Below are 22,500 nucleotides of genomic sequence, written 5' to 3'. Positions count from 1 at the left end.
CACAAGTAAACACGCCGCAGGACCTCTTGTATCGGACATGATATCACACACAAGTAAACACGCCACAGGACCTCTTGTATTGCACATGATATCACACACAACTAAACACGCCGCAGGACCTCTTGTATCGGACATGATATCACACACAAGTAAACACGTTGCAGGACCGCTTGTATCGCACATGATATCACACACAAGTAAACACGCCGCAGGACCGCTTGTATCGCACATGATATCACACACAAGTAAACATGTTGCAGGACCGCTTGTATCGCACATGATATCACACACAAGTAAACACGCCGCAGGACCGCTTGTATCGCACATGATATCACACACAAGTAAACACGCCGCAGGACCGCTTGTATCGCACATGATATCACACACAAGTAAACATGTTGCAGGACTGCTTGAATCGCACATGATATCACACACAAGTGTGATATCTGCTTGTATCTGTGTTTACATCAGACGTTAGCTAGCAGCTAACATCCCTCCACAGTGTTTTAGCTACTTCTAAATCACTAATCCTGGTCTCCATGGCGACAAATAAAGTATGTTTCTTATAAGTAGCATTATCACTGGAGGACGAGGAATAGCTACACACCGTAGGAGGATACAATAGCTCACCGCTAACAGCAAGCTAGCACTCTTCGATGTAAACAAACGCCACGGGCGGATCTACACAGACATCCACTGTAACGATACCCAAGTACAATAGTTGATAATACAATGATTAAATTGATAATTTTTTATTACCACAAAATATTTTGTCTTGTTTGTCTTTTATAAAGTCAGAAAATATGTCAAAGAACAAAGAAGAACTTTGAATATGACCAATGTATGATCTTGTAACTACTTGGTATCGGATCCATACCTAAATGTGTGGTATCATCCTAAACTAGTGTCAAGTATGAAAGAAGAGAAGAATAAGTGATTATTACATTTGAACAGAAGTGTAGATAGAACATGTTCAAACAGAAAATAATAACAGTAAAAGAACAAGTAGATTAATAATCATTTTTTTACAGTTTGTCCCTCATCATGTGTACAAAATAATAGAATGAGAAATGACACAATATGTTACTACATTCTGCTAAAACAAAGGCAACAGTAAAAAAAAATGTTGTGGTCCCCTTTATTTTGAAAAGTAGGACAGGAAGACATCCAACTCTATGAGGCAATAATCCTCCATTACGCCAAACATTTATTATTAGGGGTGTCAAAAAAAATATATATATATATATAGATTTTCGAATTAATCGCAATTCTTATTTGTAACGATTCAAAATCAGTTTAAAATTTTTTATTTTTTTTTAAATAAAAAAAATGAAAGATTTTTTTATTTTTTATTTTTTATTTTTTTCTCCCCAAAATCTGTCCTGCCCAGCCACTTTATTTAATGTTTGGGCATAATTTTATTAAAAACAATTTTCTTTAAAGTAAGATTAGAGCTGTCCGATAATATATGCGTTAAAATGTAATATCGGAAATGATCGGTATCGTTTTTTTTATTATCGGTATCGGTTTTTTTTTAAAAAATTAAATCCACATAAAAAACACAAGACACACTTACAATTAGTGCAGCAACCCAAAAAACCTCCCTCCCCCATTTACACTCATTCACACAAAAGGGTTGTTTCTTTCTGTTATTAATATTCTGCTTCCTACATTATATATCAATATATATCAATACAGTCTGCAAGGGATACAGTCCGTAAGCACACATGATTGTGCGTGCTGCTGCTCCACTAATAGTACTAACCTTTAACAGCTAATTTTACTCATTTTCATTCATTACTAGTTTCTATGTAACTGTTTTTATATTGTTTTACTTTCTTTTTTATTCAAGAAAATGTTTTTAATTTATTTATCTTATTTTACTAATTTTTAAAAAAAAGTACTTATCTTCACCATACCTGGTTGTCCAAATTAGGCATAATAATGTGTTAATTCCACGACTGCATATATCGGTTGATATCGGTATCGGTTGATATCGGTATCGGTGATTAAAGAGTTGGACAATATCGGAATATCGGATATCGGCAAAAAGCCATTATCGGACATCCCTACTGTTGACCTATTTTATGGTGCAATGTTCATTATTTAAAAAGTGGGGATTTTGAAACAAGAATCGTTTTCAATTGATAATCGATCCTGAATCCAAGAACGGAATGGTGTGGTGGTGCCCAAAGATTCACAGCCCTAAGTAATATTATCACTGGAGGAATAAACATGCTATACACAGGAAGAGCAAGCATGCTAATCGCTAAGCTAGACACTAAACTAGCTTGGGACAATAGAAAAGATCCTTTTCACAAAATCATTTGTTGGTCGTTCTTGCTATTGTTTACAACTTCAGGGAATAACAAAACAAAAGGTTAAACGAGTAGCAGATAATGTGAACATTTGAGCACCTGACCAGTTGATCCCATTCCTGGGGTGACGACTCCATTCAGAACCGATTCTCAATTCAACACGATTCTGGTTTCAAAGCGATTCTAACAATATAATGTTTGGTGAAACTCTAGCGCCGCCCTGGTGGCTCCCTGGAGCTTTTTCCAAAATGTATGAAGATAAAAAAAGAGGGGGATGTATATATTTAGTTTTAATGTTTTGTGTAAAAGAACAAACATGACAAAACCTTCCTAATTTTTTTAGAAATCTCACAGTTTATATCAAACATGATTCTCTGATGGGAGGATTTGGCCAGCGCCGTTTTGTCCGACTCATTTCGGCGGTCCTTGAACGCACCGTAGTTTGTTCACACATACAACTTTCTCCGACGCTGCCACAGAAAGACGTGTTTATTATACTCCTGCGCCCGCCAGTCAATTTTGGGTGTGGAGAGATCGGGCCGTTTTGGACTGAAAGATGCGTATACGTTGGACCTCCTCGCTAGCATCGGTAAATTCTACGCCGGCTACATCCAGCGGCCTGGGAAGCAGCGGAGTCATGTACCGTCGACGGAGGACACGTAAGCGGTGTGATCGGAAGCAGAAGCGGGGATGCCGAGCGGGGCTAACAACAAAGCTAAAGGGCTAATCCTCACAGAACGCCGCTTCCTTCCATCCTGCTTTCAAACGTCCGCTCCCTGGAGAACAAACTGGACTACCTGAAGCTGGATTTAAATGCAAGACGCGAGACGAGGCAGTTAGCATCGAGGGGCTAACTACGTTTCGGTCGGACAGGAGCAGCACTCTCACTGGTAAATCCCGAGGCGGTGGTGTTTGCATATATACGCCAACAACAACTGGTGCAATAGTGGGAAGATAGTCTCATGTCACAGCTCTCCCAATGTAGGAACTATTAACTATGAAATGCAGGAATTCAGTGCTATGATCTTCACAGTAGTGTACATTCCTCCCAGTGCTAACACCAAAGAAGTTTTGAATACTTTGTACTGCTCCATCCATGAACTGCAATCTACACATCCGGAGGGAGTTTTCATCGTGGCAGGGGATTTTAATCAAGCTAACATGAAAACTGTTGTCCCTCATTTCCATCAATATGTGAATTTTGCAACCAGGGGTGGAAGCAAGCTGGACATGGTGAATAGTAATATTAAACATGCATATATAGCATACTTGCCAGCCCTCCCGTTTTTAGCGGGAGAATCCCGGTATTCAGCGCCTCTCCCGACAACCTCCCTTCTCCCGGTATTCAGCGCCTCTCCCGACAACCTCCCTTCTCCCGGTATTCAGCGCCTCTCCCGACAACCTCCCTTCTCCCGGTATTCAGCGCCTCTCCCGACAACCTCCCTTCTCCCGGTATTCAGCGCCTCTCCCGACAACCTCCCTTCTCCCGGTATTCAGCGCCTCTCCCGACAACCTCCCTTCTCCCGGTATTCAGCGCCTCTCCCGACAACCTCCCTTCTCCCGGTATTCAGCGCCTCTCCCGACAAACTCCCGGTATTCAGCCGGAGCTGGAGGCCACGCCCCCTCCAGCTCAATGCGGACCTGAGCGGGGACAGCCCGTTCTCACGTCCGCTTTCCTAGCAGCTTGCCTGCCCAATGACTTCGTAACATCCACGGCTTTTAGAGAGTAGAGTGCACGACAAGCGGAGAGAGTTCCCGGTTTCTTATGCGGGTTTATCGTCGGGCAGTTTCATTAACGTCCTCCCAGCGCGGTAACAACACACGTCACGTTTAGTCTAATGTAAAGCAGTTCGTCTGCCGTAAACAGCAATGTTGTGACACTCTCAAACAGGACAATACTGCCACCTACCGGATAGCCTGCAGAACACTGAAATTCAAGTATGTCTTTTATTTATATGTATAATAAAATAAAATAATAAATATATATAGCTAGAATTCACTGAAAGTCAAGTATTTCACACATATATATATGTGTGAAATGCTTGATTTGGTGAATTCTAGCTGTAAATATACTCTCCTCTTAACCACACCCTTGCCCCCCCCCCCCCACCTCCCGATATTGGAGGTCTCAAGGTTGGCAAGTATGATATATAGCTGCACCACGACCCCACCTCGGCTCCTCAGACCATCTATCTGTGATGCTAAATCCTGCATACAAAGCCCCTGCTGATCAGGAAGCAAGCTACAGCGAAGCAGGTGTAGGATCGGACCTGGCCAGAGGGAGCAATGCCAGCATTCCAAGACTGCTTCGAAACCACAGACTGGGACGTGTTCAAGGCGGCCGCCACCGAAAATCACCACACACGTGTGGAGGAGCATGCAGAGTCTGTGTCCGCATACATTCAGAAGTGCATGGAGGATGTCAGTGTGGTCAAGAACATCCCCGCACGGGCCAACGAGAAACCCTGGATGAACAGTGCGCCCTGAGATCGGTAGGTTGGAGTCCAAATCCCAGCCGAGTCAAACCAAAGACTATAAAAATGGGACCCATAACCTCCCTGCTTGGCACTCAGCAACATGGGTTGGAGTTGGGGGTTAAGTCACCAAAATGATTCCCGGCCGCGGCGCCGCTGCTGCCCACTGCTCCCCAAGGGGATGGGTCAAATGCAGAGGACAAATTTCACCACATCTAGTGTGTGTGTGACAATCATTGGTATCTTTAATCTTTAAAGGTACGTGCAATGCTGAAGGCTCGGAACAAGGCTTTCAAGTCTGGCGACATGGTGGCATTAGAATCAGCCAGAGCTAACCTGAACCGTGCCATTAAGGTTGCAAAGCGTGCTCGCAGTCAGAAAGTGCAGGACTACTTCGAGAACCCCACAAACACTGGACGAATGTGGCAGGGCATACAGGTCATCACGGACTATAAAGCCGCGCCCCCCCCCCCCCCCCCCCGTCCCTGTGACAACAGTATCAGCTTCCTAGACGACCTTAACAACTACTTTGCAAGGTCTGAGGCACTTAACACCACTCCGGCGAGAAAATCCATCCCTCGCCCTGATGAGCAGCCGCTCAACCTGGATATAGCGGATGTCCGGAAAACCCTGAGGAGAGTGAACCCCCGGAAAGCACCGGGACCTGATGACATTCCGGGCAAGGTGCTTAAAGGATGTGCAGACCAGCTGGCTGGGGTTCTCACAGAGATCTTCAACATCTCACTGACCCAGGCTGTGGTACCATCATGTTTTAAGACGGCCACGACCATTCCAGTGCCTAAAAAACCCACAATCTCTTCCCTCAATGATTACCGCCCCGTGGCACTCACCCCCATCATAATGAAGTGCTTGGAGAGGCTGGTAAAGGAATACATTGTCTCCAGACTTCCCCCCACATTCGACCCATACCAGTTTGCTTCTGGGGTTCTCACAGACATCTTCAACATCTCACTGACCCAGGCTGTGGTACCATCATGTTTTAAGACGGCCACGACCATTCCAGTGCCTAAAAAACCCACAATCTCCTCCCTCAATGATTACCGCCCCGTGGCACTCACCCCCATCGTAATGAAGTGCTTGGAGAGGCTGGTAAAGGAATATATTGTCTCCAGACTCCCCCCCACATTCGACCCATACCAGTTTGCTTATCGCCCTAACCGCTCCACAGAGGACGCCATCTCCTCTGCACTCCACCTGAGCTTAGAACACCTGGAAGGAAAGGACACACACGTGCGGATGTTGTTCCTGGACTTCAGCTCAGTATTCAACACCATCATCCCGCAGCACTTGCTGAGCAAACTGGCCCCCTTTGGATTCAGTACCCCCCTTTGCAACTGGCTGCTTGACTTCCTCACAAATTGGACATGGTGTATAGCAATATTAAACATGCATATATAGCTGCACCACGCCCCCACCTCGGCTCCTCAGACCATCTATCTGTGACTGCTTGGATTCAGTACCCCCCTTTGCAACTGGCTGCTTGACTTCCTCACACACAGACCCCAATCTGTGAGAGTGGGCAACAACACCTCCAGTGCCATCTCCCTGAGCACCGGCTCCCCCCAGGGCTGCGTCTTGAGTCCACGTTGATGACCCATGACTGCTGCGCCAGGTCCACTACTGACCACATTGTGAAGTACACGACAGTAGTGGGCCTCATCCGCGGCAACAACCACATGGACTACAGGGAGGAGGTGAAACATCTGGTTGACTGGTGCAGAACCAACAACCTGGTCCTGAACGTCGACGAGACCAAGGAGATCATCGTCGACTTCAGGAAGCACCAGTCCAGCCACTCTCCACTCTACATCAACGGCACAGCGGTGGAGATGGTAAGCAGCACCAAGTTCCTGGGGGTGCAGATAACTGACTATATGACCTGGTCCCTACACACCGTGTAAAAAGAGCACAGGTCCCGCCCCCCATTCTCACCACGTTCTACAGAGGCACTATAGAGACCACCTGCATCTTTCTGGACTGGAGCCTGCAGGGCCTCAGACTGGAAGTCTCTAGTTTTAACAATTAGCTAGTTTTAACCATTCAAACCTGAAATTCAAGGATTTTGAGGCTTGTGTCCATCTTCGAAGTACGCTAACTTTTCCTATGCTATCATGCTAACGTTAGCATGCTAATGTTTTACGCAACCATTTTAGCTAGTTTTAACCATTCAAACCTGAAATTCAAGGATTTTTGGGGCTTGTGTCCATCTTAGGAGTACGCCAACTTTTCTTATGCTATCATGCTAACATTAGCATGCTAACATTTTACGCCAGCATTTTAGCTAGTTTTAACCATTCAAACTTGAAATTCAAGGATTTTGAGGCTTGTGTCCATCTTCGAAGTACGCTAACTTTTCCTATGCTATCATGCTAATGTTAGCATGCTAATGTTTTACGCTAGCATTTTAACCATTCAAACCTGAAATTCAAGGATTTTGAGGCTTGTGTCCATCTTTGAAGTACGCTAACTTTTCCTATGCTATCATGCTAATGTTATCATGCTAACGCTATCATGCTAACGTTTTACGCTTACATTATAGCTAGTTTTAACCATTCAAACCTGAAATTCAAGGATTTTGAGGCTTGTGTCCATCTTCGAAGTACGCTAACTTTTCCTATGCTATCATGCTAACGTTAGCATGCTAACATTTTACGCTAGCATTTTAGCTAGTTTTAACCATTCAGACATCCTATTACATTCAAACCTGAAATGCAAGAATTTCGAGACTGGTGTCCATCTTAGAAGCGCGCTAACTTCTCAATCGGCCGACAAACTTCGGGCGTAGCGTTTTTTTTTCACCGCTGCATCTCCAAACTTCTCGCGGCCGGAGACTGCCATGACGACGTTAGCCTGCTGTTATTGAGACATTTTGTTCCGTTCGCGCAGCTGCCCCCCCCCCAGGGAGGCGAGCAGCCTGCAGCCGCCAAGCTGGATGGCGGTGTGTGTGTGTGTGTGTGTGTGTGTGTGTGTGTGTGTGTGTGTGTGTTTGGGGGGGGGGGGGGGGGGGGTGTGCCTCCACAATAACAACAAAAAAACTCAACAGACAACTTTCAGCTATTTCTGTATGCTCGTCTGATGATGGAGAAGTGAGACGAATGCACAACAGGAACATCATTATCGCCCACAGCTTGTGCTTAGACACACACACACGCACACGCACACACACACGCACACACACACACACGCACACGCACACACACACACACACACACACACACACACACACACTCACACACACACACACACTAGAAGGACAATCGAACGCTCACCCACGCCGACGCACGATCCGCAGCAGAACACTTACGTTATCAAAGCACTTGATTCACAGCGCCTACGTTAGCGTCATTAGCGTCGTTAGCGCCCGCCGACGAGTGCATGGAATCACTTCCCGAGCGTCACGTGACCCCGGCGGCCTCACCTCAGTGGGCGGAGACTTAAGTGTGGAGAGAGGGCGTGGCGGGGCTCACCAAAAGCGCAGTCCCACAGGCTGGCGTGCGACGGCGGCGGTCCTCCTGGAGCGGCGGCTCATCCAGAAACAGGGAGGAGGGGCGGCACGCGGGGAAGAGGGGGCCGGCGGGCGGGCGGGGGGGGGAAGGGGGGGTGGTGTCCTCAGGGTTGGGGTGCTGATGCTGCACTCCAGTAAGCGATACGGCGGCGAGGCGAGGGGGAGGAGCGAGGGGGACGGCGTCTCCGGGGAACGGGAGGGCGCAGCAGAGGTGACACCCGCCTGGCGAGCGGGTAACCTTCGTTCGCCCCGCGCCCGGGGAGAGAGAGAGAGGACGGGCGAAGGGACAGAAGAAAAAAAAAAGGAAAGGAATAGCGGTCGCCGCCTGATGGACGCCACCGCGTGTCCCGCCAGCGATGTCACGTCTACGGACGGCGGAGAGAAGGAAGGCGAGCTCAGGTCTCCGACGGATGAATGGCGCAGTGCTGCTGTTGTCGTGGCAACCAGCGAGCAGAAAAGGAGGGGGAGGGAGGAAGGGTGGGAATGGAGAGAGAGAGAGAGAGAAAAAGAAGGGAGGGAGGGAGGGAGGGAGGGAGGAGTGTTTGGATGATGACGGGAGAGACGCACACGCGGGATGGCGAGCAGGAAGGAGTCGTTTGTTTTCAAGAAAAAACGCTCTTTTACCCTTCAGAGTGCAGCCATCTTTACGTGGCCCGATACTGATACCGATTATCAGGCCGATAAGTCATATTTGCAGCCGAGAAAAGTCATTAAACATAAAATATGTCAGTAAACATCTGGGCAAGTTGCTTAACGTTAGCATGTTCACATTAGCATGCTAACGTAACATACTAGCATTTCTCTATTTTTATTGGTTTGAATCTGTCTCCGAAGTATGCTAACTCTTCCCGTGTTGTCACGTTTACCTTAGCACGCTAACGTTTTGAAACGCGTAAAGTTAAGCAAAAATGCCAGCATGAAACGTTAGCATGCTAATGTACGCATGGCAGCATGGGAAAGGTAATCATTCTTCTAAGACGGCACCCGGTAATAAAAAAATCCATGATTTTTAGATTCAAACGGATAAAATTTGCTAAAATACTATTTCTAGGTTCAAACCCAATAAGATTTGCAAAAATGCTAGCATGAAACGTTAGCATGCTAATGTAGGTGTAATAACGTAGGAAAGGTTAGCGCACTTCTAAGATGACGGCAAGTAAAAAAAATATCCACAAGTTCTGGATTCAACTGGATAAAATTAGCTGAAATACTAACATCAAATTTTAGCATGCTAACATGGCATTTTAGCTCATTTTATTCGTTTAAACCTAAAAATTGTGGCCTGTAATCATTGGCGCCATCTTAGAAGTACACTAACTTGTCCAATGTTAGCATGCTAAGGTTTTAAAACGCGTAAAGTTAAGCAAAAATGCCAGCATAAAACGTTAGCGTGCTAATGTACAGATGGTAGCATGGGAAAGGTAATCATTCTTCTAAGACGGCACCCAGTAATAAAAAAATCCATGATTTTTAGATTAAAACGGATAAAATTAGCTAAAATACTATTTTAGGTTCAAATCAATGAGATTTGCAAAAATGCTAGCATAAAATGTTAGCATGCTAATGTATGCATGATAGCATGGGAAAGGTAATCATTCTTCTAAGACGGCACCCAGTAATAAAAAAAATCCATGATTTTTAGATTCAAACGGATAAAATTAGCTAAAATACTATTTTAGGTTCAAACCAAATAAGATTTGCCAAAATGCTAGCATAAAACGTTAGCATGCTAATGTAGGTGTGATAACATAGGAAAGGTTAGCGCACTTCTAAGATGACGGCAAGTAAAAAAAAATCCACGAGTTTTGGATTCAAATGGCTAAAATTAGCTAAAATACTAACGTAAAATGTTAGCATGCTAACATGCAAAGATGGCATTTTAGCTCATTTTATTCGTTTAAACCTAAAAATCGTGGCCTGTAATCATTGGCGCCATCTTAGAAGTACACTAACTTTTCCAATGTTAGCATGCTAAGGTTTTAAAACGCGTAAAGTTAAGCAAAAATGCCAGCATAAAACGTTAGCATGCTAATGTACGCATGGTAGCATGGGAAAGGTAATCATTCTTCTAAGACGGCACCAGTATTAAAAAAATCCCTGATTTTTTAGATTCAAACGGATAAAATTAGCTAAAATACTATTTTAGGTTCAAACCCAGTAAGATTTGCAAAAATGCTAGCATGAAACGTTAGCATGCTAATGTAGGTGTGATAACGTAGGAAAGGTTAGCGCACTTCTAAGATGACGGCAAGTAAAAAAAATCCACGGTTTTTGGATTCAAATGGATAAAATTAGCTAAAATACTAACATAAAATGTTAGCATGCTAACATGCAAAGATGGCATTTTAGCTCATTTTATTCGTTTGAACCTAAAAATCGTGGCCTGTAATCATTGGCGCCATCTTAGAAGTACACTAACTTTTCCAATGTTAGCATGCTAAGGTTTTAAAACTCATAAAGTTAAGCAAAATGCCAGCATAAAATGTTAGCATGCTAATGTACGCATGGTAGCATGGGAAAGGTAATCATTCTTCTAAGACGGCACCCAGTAATAAAAAAAATCCATGATTTTTAGATTCAAACGGATAAAATTAGCTAAAATACTATTTTAGGTTAAAACCCATAAGATTTGCAAAAATGCTAGCATGAAACGTTAGCATGCTAATGTAGGTGTGATAACGTAGGAAAGGTTAGCGCACTTCTAAGATGACGGCAAGTAAAAAAAAATCCACGGTTTTTAGATTCAAATGGATAAAATGAGCTAAAATACTAACATAAAATTTTAGCATGCTAACATGGCATTTTAGCTCATTTTATTCGTTTAACCTAAAAATCGTGGCCTGTAATCATTGGTGCCATCTTAGAAGTACACTAACTTTTCCAATGTTAGCATGCTAAGGTTTTAAAACGCATAAAGTTAAGCAAAAATGCTAGCATAAAACGTTAGCATGCTAATGTACGCATGGTAGCATGGGAAAGGTAATCATTCTTCTAAGACGGCACCCAGTAATAAAAAAATCCATGATTTTTTAGATTCAAACGGATAAAATTAGCTAAAATACTATTTTAGGTTCAAACCCAATAAGATTTGCAAAATTGCTAGCATAAAACTTTAGCATGCTAATGTAGGTGTGATAACGTAGGAAAGGTTAGGCGCACTTCTAAGATGACGGCAAGTAAAAAAAAAATCCACGATTTTTGGATTCAAATGGATAAAATGAGCTAAAATACTAACATAAGATGTTAGCATGCTAACATGCAAAGATGCATTTTAGCTCATTTTATTCGTTTGAACCTAAAAATCGTGGCCTGTAATCATTGGCGCCATCTTAGAAGTACACTAACTTTTCAATGTTAGCATGCTAAGGTTTTAAAACGCATAAAGTTAGCAAAAAATGCCAGCATAAAACGTTAGCATGCTAATGTACGCATGGTAGCATGGGAAAGGTAATCATTCTTCTAAGACGGCACCCAATAATAAAAAAATCCATGATTTTTAGATTCAAACGGATAAAATTAGCTAAAATACTATTTTAGGTTCAAACCAATGAGATTTGCAAAAATGCTAGCATAAAACGTTAGCATGCTAATGTAGGTGTGATAACGTAGGAAAGGTTAGCGCACTTCTAAGATGACGGCAAGTAAAAAAAAATCCACGGTTTTTCGATTCCAATGGATAAAATTAGCTAAAATACTAACATAAAACGCTAGCATGCTAACATGCTAACATGGAAAGATGGCATTTTAGCTCATTTTATTCGTTTAAACCTAAAAATAGTGTATTTTGATACTTGGGGCCATCTTAAAAGTACACTAACTTTTCCAATGTGTTTATGCTAATGTTAGCATGCTAACCTTTTATGCTAGTACTTTAGCTCGTTGCATTTTTTTTCAACCTAAAAATCATGGATTTTGATACTTGCCACCATTTTAGAAGTATGCTAACTTTTCCTGTTATCATACTTACATTAGCATGCTAAGGTTTTATGCTAGCATTTTTTATCATTGTATTCGTTTACAGCTAAAAATCGTGTATTTTGATACTTGGGGCCATCTTAAAAGTGCACTATCGTTTCCTGTGTTTTCATGCTAATTTTAGCATGCTAACTTTTTATGCTAGTATTTTAGCTTGATTAATTTTTTTTCAAACTAAAAATCATGGATTTTGATACTTGCCACCATTTTAGCTTTTCCTGTGTTATCATACTTACATTAGCATGCTAACATTTTAGCTAATTACATTTTTTTGAACCAGCTGCAGAAGGCATTAAGTTGTTTTTTTATTTAACATTATATTTTAGGAAAGGTTCACTAATGTTAAAAGTGATGCTACATGGTCATTTATATGTTTATATGTATTTGGTAAAGGATCAATAGTTCTGAGTATCCCTCAGGCGGTACTGCATCAAAAAGCCACATCAGTGTGTAAAGGATATCACCACATGGGCTCAGGAACACTTCAGAAAACCACTGTCAGTAACTACGGTTGGTCGCTACATCTGTAAGTGCGAGTTAAAACTCTACTATGCAAAGCCAAAGCCATTTATCAACAACACCCAGAAACGCTTCGCCGGGCCCGAGCTCATCTAAGACGGACTGATGCAAGAACCTCCTCAAACACAAAGTCGACGTTGTTAGGGTCCAGGCAAGAACCTCCTCACTTCCAACATTCTCCGTAAAAGGTCAACAACACCCGCTCCTGTCAGCGAGGAGCTCTGATTGGCCGAGGCCAACCAGGGCTGACACAGCAGGTCACACGCCACTGGAGGTCACGTGACCTTTCCACGCTGGGTGGGTTGATTAAAGGTGAGAGAGACAAAATGAAAGGTAGTTCCTGCGTGCTGGCAGAGGACAAACATTCTTCAGTTAGCACTTTGAGGAAGTAAAAATAAGGAAATTGTGGATTAAAGAGGAAAAGTATCTATTTTGGATTCTTTCAAAAGGGACCGTAGTCAGGACAATGTGGACTGTAAGTGATGCTAATACCACACCACCTTAGCCGTGCTCACCCTTTAGAGCACTGCCGTAACTTCCTGCCACTAAACCTGCAGAGAATAATCCCTGGGCCACCACAAGCAATCTTAAACAAATACATTTGCATGTGTTTAAAAAAAAATGGTGGTCTTTTTTGGGGGGTTATTTTAAATTATGTAAGCAAGTAATTTACTGAGATTAATCACGATTAATCCAAATTAAAGTGTGATTAATCTGATTTTTTTAAAATCTAAAAAAATAAAATGTATCTAAAAATATTGGGGTCTTTTGTAGGTTAATTTTAATTATGTAAGCGAGTAATTTACTGTGATTAATCATGATTAATCCCAATTTAAATGTGATTAATCTAATTTAAAAAAAAATCTTAACATTTAAGTGTAATTAATCTGATTTTAAAAATGAGTTTAAAAAAAATAAAACAATTTGCATTTGTTTTAAAACATTGGGGTCTTTTTTTAAGGTTATTTTAAATTATGTGAACAAGTAATTTACTGAGATTAATCATGATTAATCCAAATTCAAGTGTAATTAATCTGATATTTTTTTTTAAACTTCTAAAAAAAAAAATTCTATAACATTATGTTAATAAATTTGCATTAATCTAAAAATATTGGGGTCTTTTTTAGGTCAATTTAAACTGTGTAAGCAAGTAATTTACTGAGATTAATCACGATTAATCCAAATTTAAGTGTGATTAATCTGATTTTTTTAAAATCTGAAAAAAAAAAATCTATAACATTCTGTTAATAAATTTGCATTTATCTAAAAATATTGGGGTCTTTTGTAGGTTCATTTTAATTATGTAAGCAAGTAATTTACTGTGATTAATCAAGATTAATCCAAATTTAAATGTGATTAATCTAATTTTTTAAAAAAATCTTAACATTTAAGTGTAATTAATCTGATTTTAAAAATTAGTTTAAAAAAAATAAAACAATTTGCATTTGTTTTAAAATATTGGGGTCTTTTTTAAGGTTATTTTAAATTATGTGAACAAGTAATTCACTGAGATTAATCACGATTAATCCAAATTCAAGTGTAATTAATCTGATTTTTTTTTTAAACTTCTAAAAAAAAAAATTATATAACATTATGTTAATAAATTAGCATTAATCTAAAAATATTGGGGTCTTTTTTAGGTCAATTTAAACTGTGTGAGCAAGTAATTTACTGAGATTAATCACGATTAATCCAAATTTAAGTGTGATTAATCTGTTTTTTTAAAAATCTGAAGAAAAAAAAATCTATAACATTCTGTTAATAAATTTGCATTTATCTAAAAATATTGGGGTCTTTTTTAGGTTAATTTTAATTATGTAAGCGAGTAATTTACTGTGATTAATCATGATTAATCCAAATTTAAATGTGATTAATCTAATTTAAAAAAAAATCTTAACATTTAAGTGTAATTAATCTGATTTTAAAAATGAGTTTAAAAAAATAAAACAATTTGCATTTGTTTTAAAATAGTGGGGTCTTTTTTTAAGGTTATTTTAAATTATGTGAACAAGTAATTTACTGAGATTAATCACGATTAATCCAAATTCAAGTGTAATTAATCTGATTTTTTTTTTTAAACTTCTAAAAAAAAAAAATCTATAACATTATGTTAATAAATTAGCATTAATCTAAAAATATTGGGGTCTTTTTTAGGTCAATTTAAACTGTGTAAGCAAGTAATTTACTGAGATTAATCACGATTAATCCAAATTCAAGTGTGATTAATTTGATTTAAACAAAATTCTAAAAAATAAATTTGCTTTGTCTAAACATATTTGGGTCTTTTTTTTAAGTTATTTTAAATTATTTAAAAAACAATTTACTGTGATTAATGATGATTAATACAAATTTAAGTGTAATTAATCTGATTTTAAAAATTTGTAAAAAAATAAATACATTTGCATTTGTTTTAAAATATTGGGGACTTTTTTTAGGTTATTTTAAATTATGTAAGGAAGTAATTTACTGAGATTAATCACGTTTAATCCAAATTCAAGTGTAATTAATTTAATTTAAAAAAAATCATAAAACATAAATTTGCATTTGTTTTAAAATATTGGGGTCTTTTTTAGGTTACTGTTAAATTATGTAAGCAAGTAATGTACTGTGATTAATCATGATTAATCCAAATTCAAGTGTGATTAATTTGATTTAAACAAAATTCTTAAAAAATAAATTTGCTTTGTCTAAACATATTTGGGTCTTTTTTTAAGTTATTTTAAATTATTTAAAAAATAATTTACTGTGATTAATCATGATTAATACAAATTTAAGTGTAATTAATCTGATTTTAAAAATTGGTAAAAAAAAAAAATACATTTGCATTTGTTTAAAATATTGGGGACTTTTTTTAGGTTATTTTAAATTATGTAAGGAAGTAATTTACTGAGATTAATCACGTTTAATCCAAATTCAAGTGTGATTAATCTAATTAAAAAGAAATCATAAAAAATAAATTAGCACTTGTTTTAAAATATTGGGGTCTTTTCTTGGGTTAAATAAAATTATGTAATCAAGTAATTCACTGTGATTAATCATGATTAATCCAAATTCAAGAGTTATTAATTAGATTTTTTTAAAAATCTTTTTAAAAAAATGATGTAACATTCTGGTAATAAATTTGCATCTCTTCTAAAATATTGGGGTCTTTTCTTGGGTTAAATAAAATTATGTAATCAAGTAATTCACTGTGATTAATCATGATTAATCCAAATTCAAGAGTTATTAATTTGATTTTTTTTAAAATCTTTTAAAAAAAATGATGTAACATTCTGGTAATAAATTTGCATCTCTTCTAAAATATTGGGGTCTTTTCTTAGGTTAAATAAAATTATGTAATCAAGTAATTCACTGTGATTAATCATGACTAATCCAAATTCAAGAGTTATTAATTTGATTTTTTTAAAAATCTTTTTAAAAAAAAGATGTAACATTCTGGTAATAAATTTGCATCTCTTCTAAAATATTGGGGTCTTTTCTTAGGGTTAAATAAAATTATGTAATCAAGTAATTCACTGTGATTAATCATGATTAATCCAAATTCAAGAGTTATTAATTTGATTTAAAAAAAAATCTTTTAAAAAAAATAATGTAACATTCTGGTAATAAATTTGCATCTCTTCTAAAATATTGGGGAATTTTCTTAGGTTAAATAAAAGTATGTAATCAAGTAATTCACTGTGATTAATCATGATTAATCCAAATTCAAGAGTTATTAATTTGATTTTTTTAAAAATCTTTTTAAAAAAAAGATGTAACATTCTGGTAATAAATTTGCATCCCTTCTAAAATATTGGGGTCTTTTCTTAGGGTTAAATAAAATTATGTAATCAAGTAATTCACTGTGATTAATCATGATTAATCCAAATGGAAGAGTTATTAATTTGATTTTTAAAAAAATCTTTAAAAAAAAACAAGATGTAACATTCTGGTAATAAATTTGCATCTCTTCTAAAATATTGGGGAATTTTCTTAGGTTAAATAAAAGTATGTAATCAAGTAATTCACTGTGATTAATCATGATTAATCCAAATTCAAGAGTTATTCATTTGATTTTTTTAAAAATCTTTTTAAAAAAAAGATGTAACATTCTGGTAATAAATTTGCATCTCTTCTAAAATATTGAGGTCTTTTCTTAGGTTAAATAAAATGATGTAATGAAGTAATTCACTGTGATTAATCATGATTAATCCAAATTCAAGAGTTATTAATGTGATTTTAAAAAAAATCTTTAAAAAAAAAAGATATAACATTCTGGTAATAAATTTGCATCTCTTCTAAAATATTGGGGAATTTTCTTAGGTTAAATAAAATTATGTAATCAAGTAATTCACTGTGATTAATCATGATTAATCCAAATTCAAGAGTTATTAACTTGATTTTTTTTAAATCTTTGAAAAAAAATGATGTAACATTCTGGTAATAAATTTGCATCTCTTCTAAAATATTGGGGTCTTTTCTTAGGTTAAATAAAATTATGTAATCAAGTAATTCACTGTGATTAATCATGATTAATCCAAATTCAAGAGTTATTAATTTGATTTTTTTTTAAATCTTTTTAAAAAAAAGATGTAACATTCTGGTAATAAATTTGCATCTCTTCTAAAATATTGGGGTCTTTTTTTAGGTTAAATAAAATTATGTAATCAAGTAATTCACTGTGATTAATCATGATTAATCCAAATTTAAGTGTGATTAATCTAATTTAAAAGAAATCATAAAAAATACATTTGCATTTGTTTTAAAATATTGAGGTCTTTTTTAGGTTATTGTTAAATTATGTAAGCAAGTAATTTACTGTGATTAATCATGATTAATCCAAATTTAAGTGTGATTAATCTAATTTAATAAAAAAAAATTAAAAAATAAATTTGCTTTGTCTAAACATATTTGGGTCTTTTTTTTAAAGTTATTTTAAATTATTTAAAAAACAATTTACTGTGATTAATCATGATTAATACAAATTTAAGTGTAATTAATCTGATTTTAAAAATTGGTAAAAAAAAAAAAAATACATTTGCATTTGTTTAAAATATTGGGGTCTTTTTTTAGGTTATTTTAAATTATGTAAGGAAGTAATTTCCTGAGATTAATCACGTTTAATCCAAATTCAAGTGTGATTAATTTAATTTTTTTTTTAAATCGTAAAAAATAAATTAGCATTTGTTTTAAAATATTGGGGTCTTTTTTAGTTTATTTTTTAAATTATGTAAGCAAGTAATTTACTGTGACTAATCATGATTAATTCAAATTCAAGTGTGATTAATTAGATTTTTGTTTTTAAATGATATAACGTTCTGGTAATAAATTTGCATCTCTTCTAAAATATTGGGGTATTTTCTTGGGTTAAATAAAATTATGTAATCAAGTAATTCACTGTGATTAATCATGATTAATCCAAATTCAAGTGTGATTAATCTGATTTTTTTATTTTTCTAATCTTAACAAATGTTTTTCTATAACATTCTGGTAATAACTTAGTATTTATTTTAAATATTGGGTCTTTTTCTTAGGTTGAATAAAATTATGTAAGCAAGTAATTCACTGTGATTAATCATGATTAATCCAAATTCAAGAGTTATTAACTTGATTTTTTAAAAATCTTTAAAAAAAAAAAAATGTAACATTCTGGTAATAAATTTGCATCTCTTCTAAAATATTGGGGTCTTTTCTTAGGTTAAATAAAATTATGTAATCAAGTAATTCACTGTGATTAATCATGATTAATCCAAATTCAAGTGTGATTAATCTGATTTTTTTTTTTTTTTTTTAATCTTAACAAATGTTTTTCTATAACATTCTGGTAATAACTTAGCATTTATTTTAAATATTGGGGTCTTTTTCTTAGGTTGAATAAAATTATGTAATCAACTAATTCACTGTGATTAATCATGATTAATCCAAATTTAAGTGTGATGAATCTGACTAAAAATGGCAGCACTAAACAACATACATCATAGTCCTCAATTCCTTCAAGTTTGACAACCTGCTGAAAATAAATTGGAAAAAAAAAACAGGCCGCACATCGGAAACATGTCCCGATACTTTAGTCCATTCAGATGACGTCACCCGCACTTCCTGTTTGGGCCTGACGTGACGTCACACGCACTTCCTGTTTGGGCCTGACGTGACGTCACCCGCACTTCCTGTTTGGGCCTGACGTGACGTCACCCGCACTTCCTGTTTGGGCCTGACGTGACGTCACCCGCACTTCCTGTTTGGGCCTGACGTGACGTCACACGCACACATTCACTTTCAAGTGGAACACATCACAGGAGGTGTTGCATCATCAGTGTGGGCTGCTGCACCCTGGTGGCCAACTGTGGTACTACGCCTCATGGAGCCATCACAAGCAGCAAGTTCACACACACACACACACACACACACACACACACACACACACACACACACACACACACACACACACACACACACACACACACACACACACACACACACACACACACAGAGAGAGAGAAAAGATGTCGAGTCACGGTGCGGCTTACCCGCCAGCTTGTTGACGGTGTGCAGGCGGACGGCGAGCGCCTGATGTGCCAGCAGCGGCGAGGAGGGCAGCGAGCGCGACACGCCCTCCATCATGCGAACATGCTGCACGCCCTCCGCCATGGAGGCGTGGTCTCCCTCGAAGGCACAGTCGCTGTCCACACTGCCACCTGCAGGACGGGAGTCACCAAGAGGACAAAATAACCCCAGTCAAAGATCCTCTATGCGACAGGAGCACTGTGACGTTTTTTAAAGACCGTGTGATACTTGTCAAAGATCCTATACGACAGAAACAGCAAAGTGCCCCTGTCATATAGAGGATCTTTGACAAGTGTTGTTTTTTCTGCAGGAGGTCCTCCAAAACTGCAGTCAAAGATCCTCTATGCGACACGAGCACTCTGCTGTTTTTAAAGTGTTCTTTTTTTGCGGGAGGTCCTCAAAACTGCAGTCAAAGATCCTCTATGCGACAGGAGCACTCTGCTGTTTTTAAAGTGTTATTTTTTTTTGTGGGAGGTCCTCAAAACTGCTATATAAAGGATCTTTGACATGTGTTTTTTTTTTCTTGCAGGAGGTCCTCAAAATGACTGTCGAAGATCCTCTATGTGACAGAAACAGCAAAGTGCCCCTGTCATATAGAGGATCTTTGACAAGTGTTGTTTTTCTGCAGGAGGTCCTCTGCAGTCAAAGATCCTCTATGCGACAGGAGCACTGTGACGTTTTTAAAGACCTAGTGACACTTGTCAAAGATCCTATATGACAGAAACAGCAAAGTGTTCCCGTCATATAGAGGATCTTTGACAAGTGTTGTTTTTTCTGCAGGAGGTCCTCCAAAACTGCAGTCAAAGATCCTCTATGCGACAGGAGCACTCTGCTGTTTTTAAAGTGTTCTTTTTTTTGTGGGAGGTCCTCAAAACTGCTATATAAAGGATCTTTGACATGTGTTTTTTTTTTGCAGGAGGTCCTCAAAATGACTGTCAAAGATCCTCTATGTGACAGAAACAGCAAAGTGTCCCTGTCATATAGAGGATCTTTGACAAGTGTTTTTTTTTTTTTTTTTTTGCGGGAGGTCCTCAAAACTGCAGTCAAAGATCCTCTATGCGACAGGAGCTTTCTGCTGTTTTTATAGTGTTATTTTTTTGCGAGAGGTCCTCAAAACTGTCATATAGGATCTTTGACATGTGTTTTTTCTGCAGGAGGTCCTCTGCAGTCAAAGATCCTCTATGCGACAGGAGCACTGTGACGTTTTTAAAGACCTAGTGACACTTGTCAAAGATCCTATACGACAGAAACAGCAAAGTGTCCCCGTCATATAGAGGATCTTTGACAAGTGTTGTTTTTTCTGCAGGAGGTCCTCCAAAACTGCAGTCAAAGATCCTCTATGTGACAGGGGCACTTTGCTATTTCTGACATATAGAGGATCTTTGACAAGTGTTTTTTTTTTGCGAGAGGTCCTCAAAACTGTCATATAGGATCTTTGACATGTGGTTTTTTTTGCAGGAGGTCCTCAAAATGACTGTCAAAGATCCTCTATGTGACAGAAACAGCAAAGTGCCCCTGTCATATAGAGGATCTTTGACAAGTGTTGTTTTTGGGAGGTCCTTTAAAACTGCAGTCAAAGATCCTCTATGCGACAGGAGCACTGTGCCGTTTTTAAAGACCTGGTGACACTTGTCAAAGATCCTATATGACAGAAACAGCAAAGTGTCCCCGTCATATAGAGGATCTTTGACAAGTGTTGTTTTTTCTGCAGGAGGTCCTCCAAAACTGCAGTCAAAGATCCTCTATGCGACAGGAGCACTCTGCTGTTTTTATAGTGTTATTTTTCTGCAGGAGGCTCTCAAAACTGCAGTCAAAGATCCTCTATGTGACAGGAGCACTTTGCTATTTCTGACATATAGAGGATCTTTGACAAGTGTTTTTTTTTTTTTTTTGGCGAGAGGTCCTCAAAACTGTCATATAGGATCTTTGACATGTGGGTTTTTTTTGCAGGAGGTCCTCAAAATGACTGTCAAAGATCCTCTATGTGACAGAAACAGCAAAGTGCCCCCGTCATATAGAGGATCTTTGACAAGTGTTTTTTTTTTTTTTTTGCGGGAGGTCCTCAAAACTGCAGTCAAAGATCATCTATGCAACAGGAGCTTTCTGCTGTTTTTATAGTGTTATTTTTTTGCGAGAGGTCCTCAAAACTGTCATAAAGGATCTTTGACATGTGTTTTTTTTTTTTGCAGGAGGTCCTCAAAATGACTGTCAAAGATCCTCTATGTGACAGAAACAGCAAAGTGTCCCTGTCATATAGAGGATCTTTGACAGGTGTTTTTTTTTTTTTTTTGCGGGAGGTCCTCAAAACTGCAGTCAAAGATCATCTATGCAACAGGAGCTTTCTGCTGTTTTTATAGTGTTATTTTTTTGCGAGAGGTCCTCAAAACTGTCATAAAGGATCTTTGACATGTGTTTTTTTTTTTTGCAGGAGGTCCTCAAAATGACTGTCAAAGATCCTCTATGTGACAGAAACAGCAAAGTGTCCCTGTCATATAGAGGATCTTTGACAGGTGTTTTTTTTTTTTTTTTGCGGGAGGTCCTCAAAACTGCAGTCAAAGATCCTCTATGTGACAGGAGCACAAAGGTGTTTCTGTCATATAGAGGATCTTTGACAAGTGCTGTTTTTGGGAGGTCCTAAAAAACTGCAGTCAAAGATCCTTTTTGCGACAGGAGCACTGTGCCGTTTTTAAAGACCGTGTGATACTTATCAAAGATCCTCTAAAGTGTCCCTGTCATATAGAGGATCTTTGACAAGTGTTTTTTGTTGTTGTTTTTTTTTGCGGGAGGTCCTCAAAACTGCAGTCAAAGATCCTCTACGTGACAGGGGCACAAAGGTGTTTCTGTCATATAGAGGATCTTTGACAAGTGTTGTTTTTGGAGGTCCTTTAAAACTGCAGTCAAAGATCCTCTATGCGACAGGAGCACTGTGCCGTTTTTAAAGACCGTGTGACACTTGTCAAAGATCCTATATGACAGAAACAGCAAAGTGTCCCCGTCATATAGAGGATCTTTGACAAGTGTTGTTTTTTCCGCAGGAGGTCCTCCAAAAACTGCAGTCAAAGATCCTCTATGCAACAGGAGCACTCTGATGTTTTTAAAGTTTTATTTTTCCGCAGGAGGTCCTCCAAAACTGCAGTCAAAGATC

At 38.1% G+C, this 22,500-nt stretch overlaps 2 protein-coding genes across 4 annotated transcripts in view; both read right to left on the bottom strand.

The window, feature by feature from the left end:
* LOC133656294 (protein TANC2-like) overlaps positions 1 to 19,482 on the bottom strand; it is a 132,685-nt gene extending 113,203 nt beyond the window's left edge. For all 3 annotated transcript variants that reach the window (XM_062057302.1, XM_062057303.1, XM_062057304.1), the window contains exon 1: positions 19,319 to 19,482. In XM_062057302.1, the coding sequence (XP_061913286.1) occupies positions 19,319 to 19,439 (121 nt within the window). In that variant the 5' untranslated portion in view covers positions 19,440 to 19,482. The remainder of the gene's footprint in view (positions 1 to 19,318) is intronic.
* A 561-nt stretch (positions 19,483 to 20,043) lies between these two features.
* Positions 20,044 to 22,500, bottom strand: part of LOC133656444 (inactive all-trans-retinol 13,14-reductase-like) — a 9,994-nt gene continuing 7,537 nt past the window's right edge. The window contains exon 8 of the mRNA XM_062057524.1: positions 20,044 to 20,065. Coding sequence (XP_061913508.1) covers positions 20,044 to 20,065 — 22 coding nt within the window. The remainder of the gene's footprint in view (positions 20,066 to 22,500) is intronic.

This window comes from Entelurus aequoreus, linkage group LG08, assembly GCF_033978785.1.
Source record: "Entelurus aequoreus isolate RoL-2023_Sb linkage group LG08, RoL_Eaeq_v1.1, whole genome shotgun sequence".
In the NCBI taxonomy this organism is placed as follows: Eukaryota; Metazoa; Chordata; class Actinopteri; order Syngnathiformes; family Syngnathidae; genus Entelurus; species Entelurus aequoreus.
This window is presented reverse-complemented; position numbering and strand designations above follow the sequence as displayed.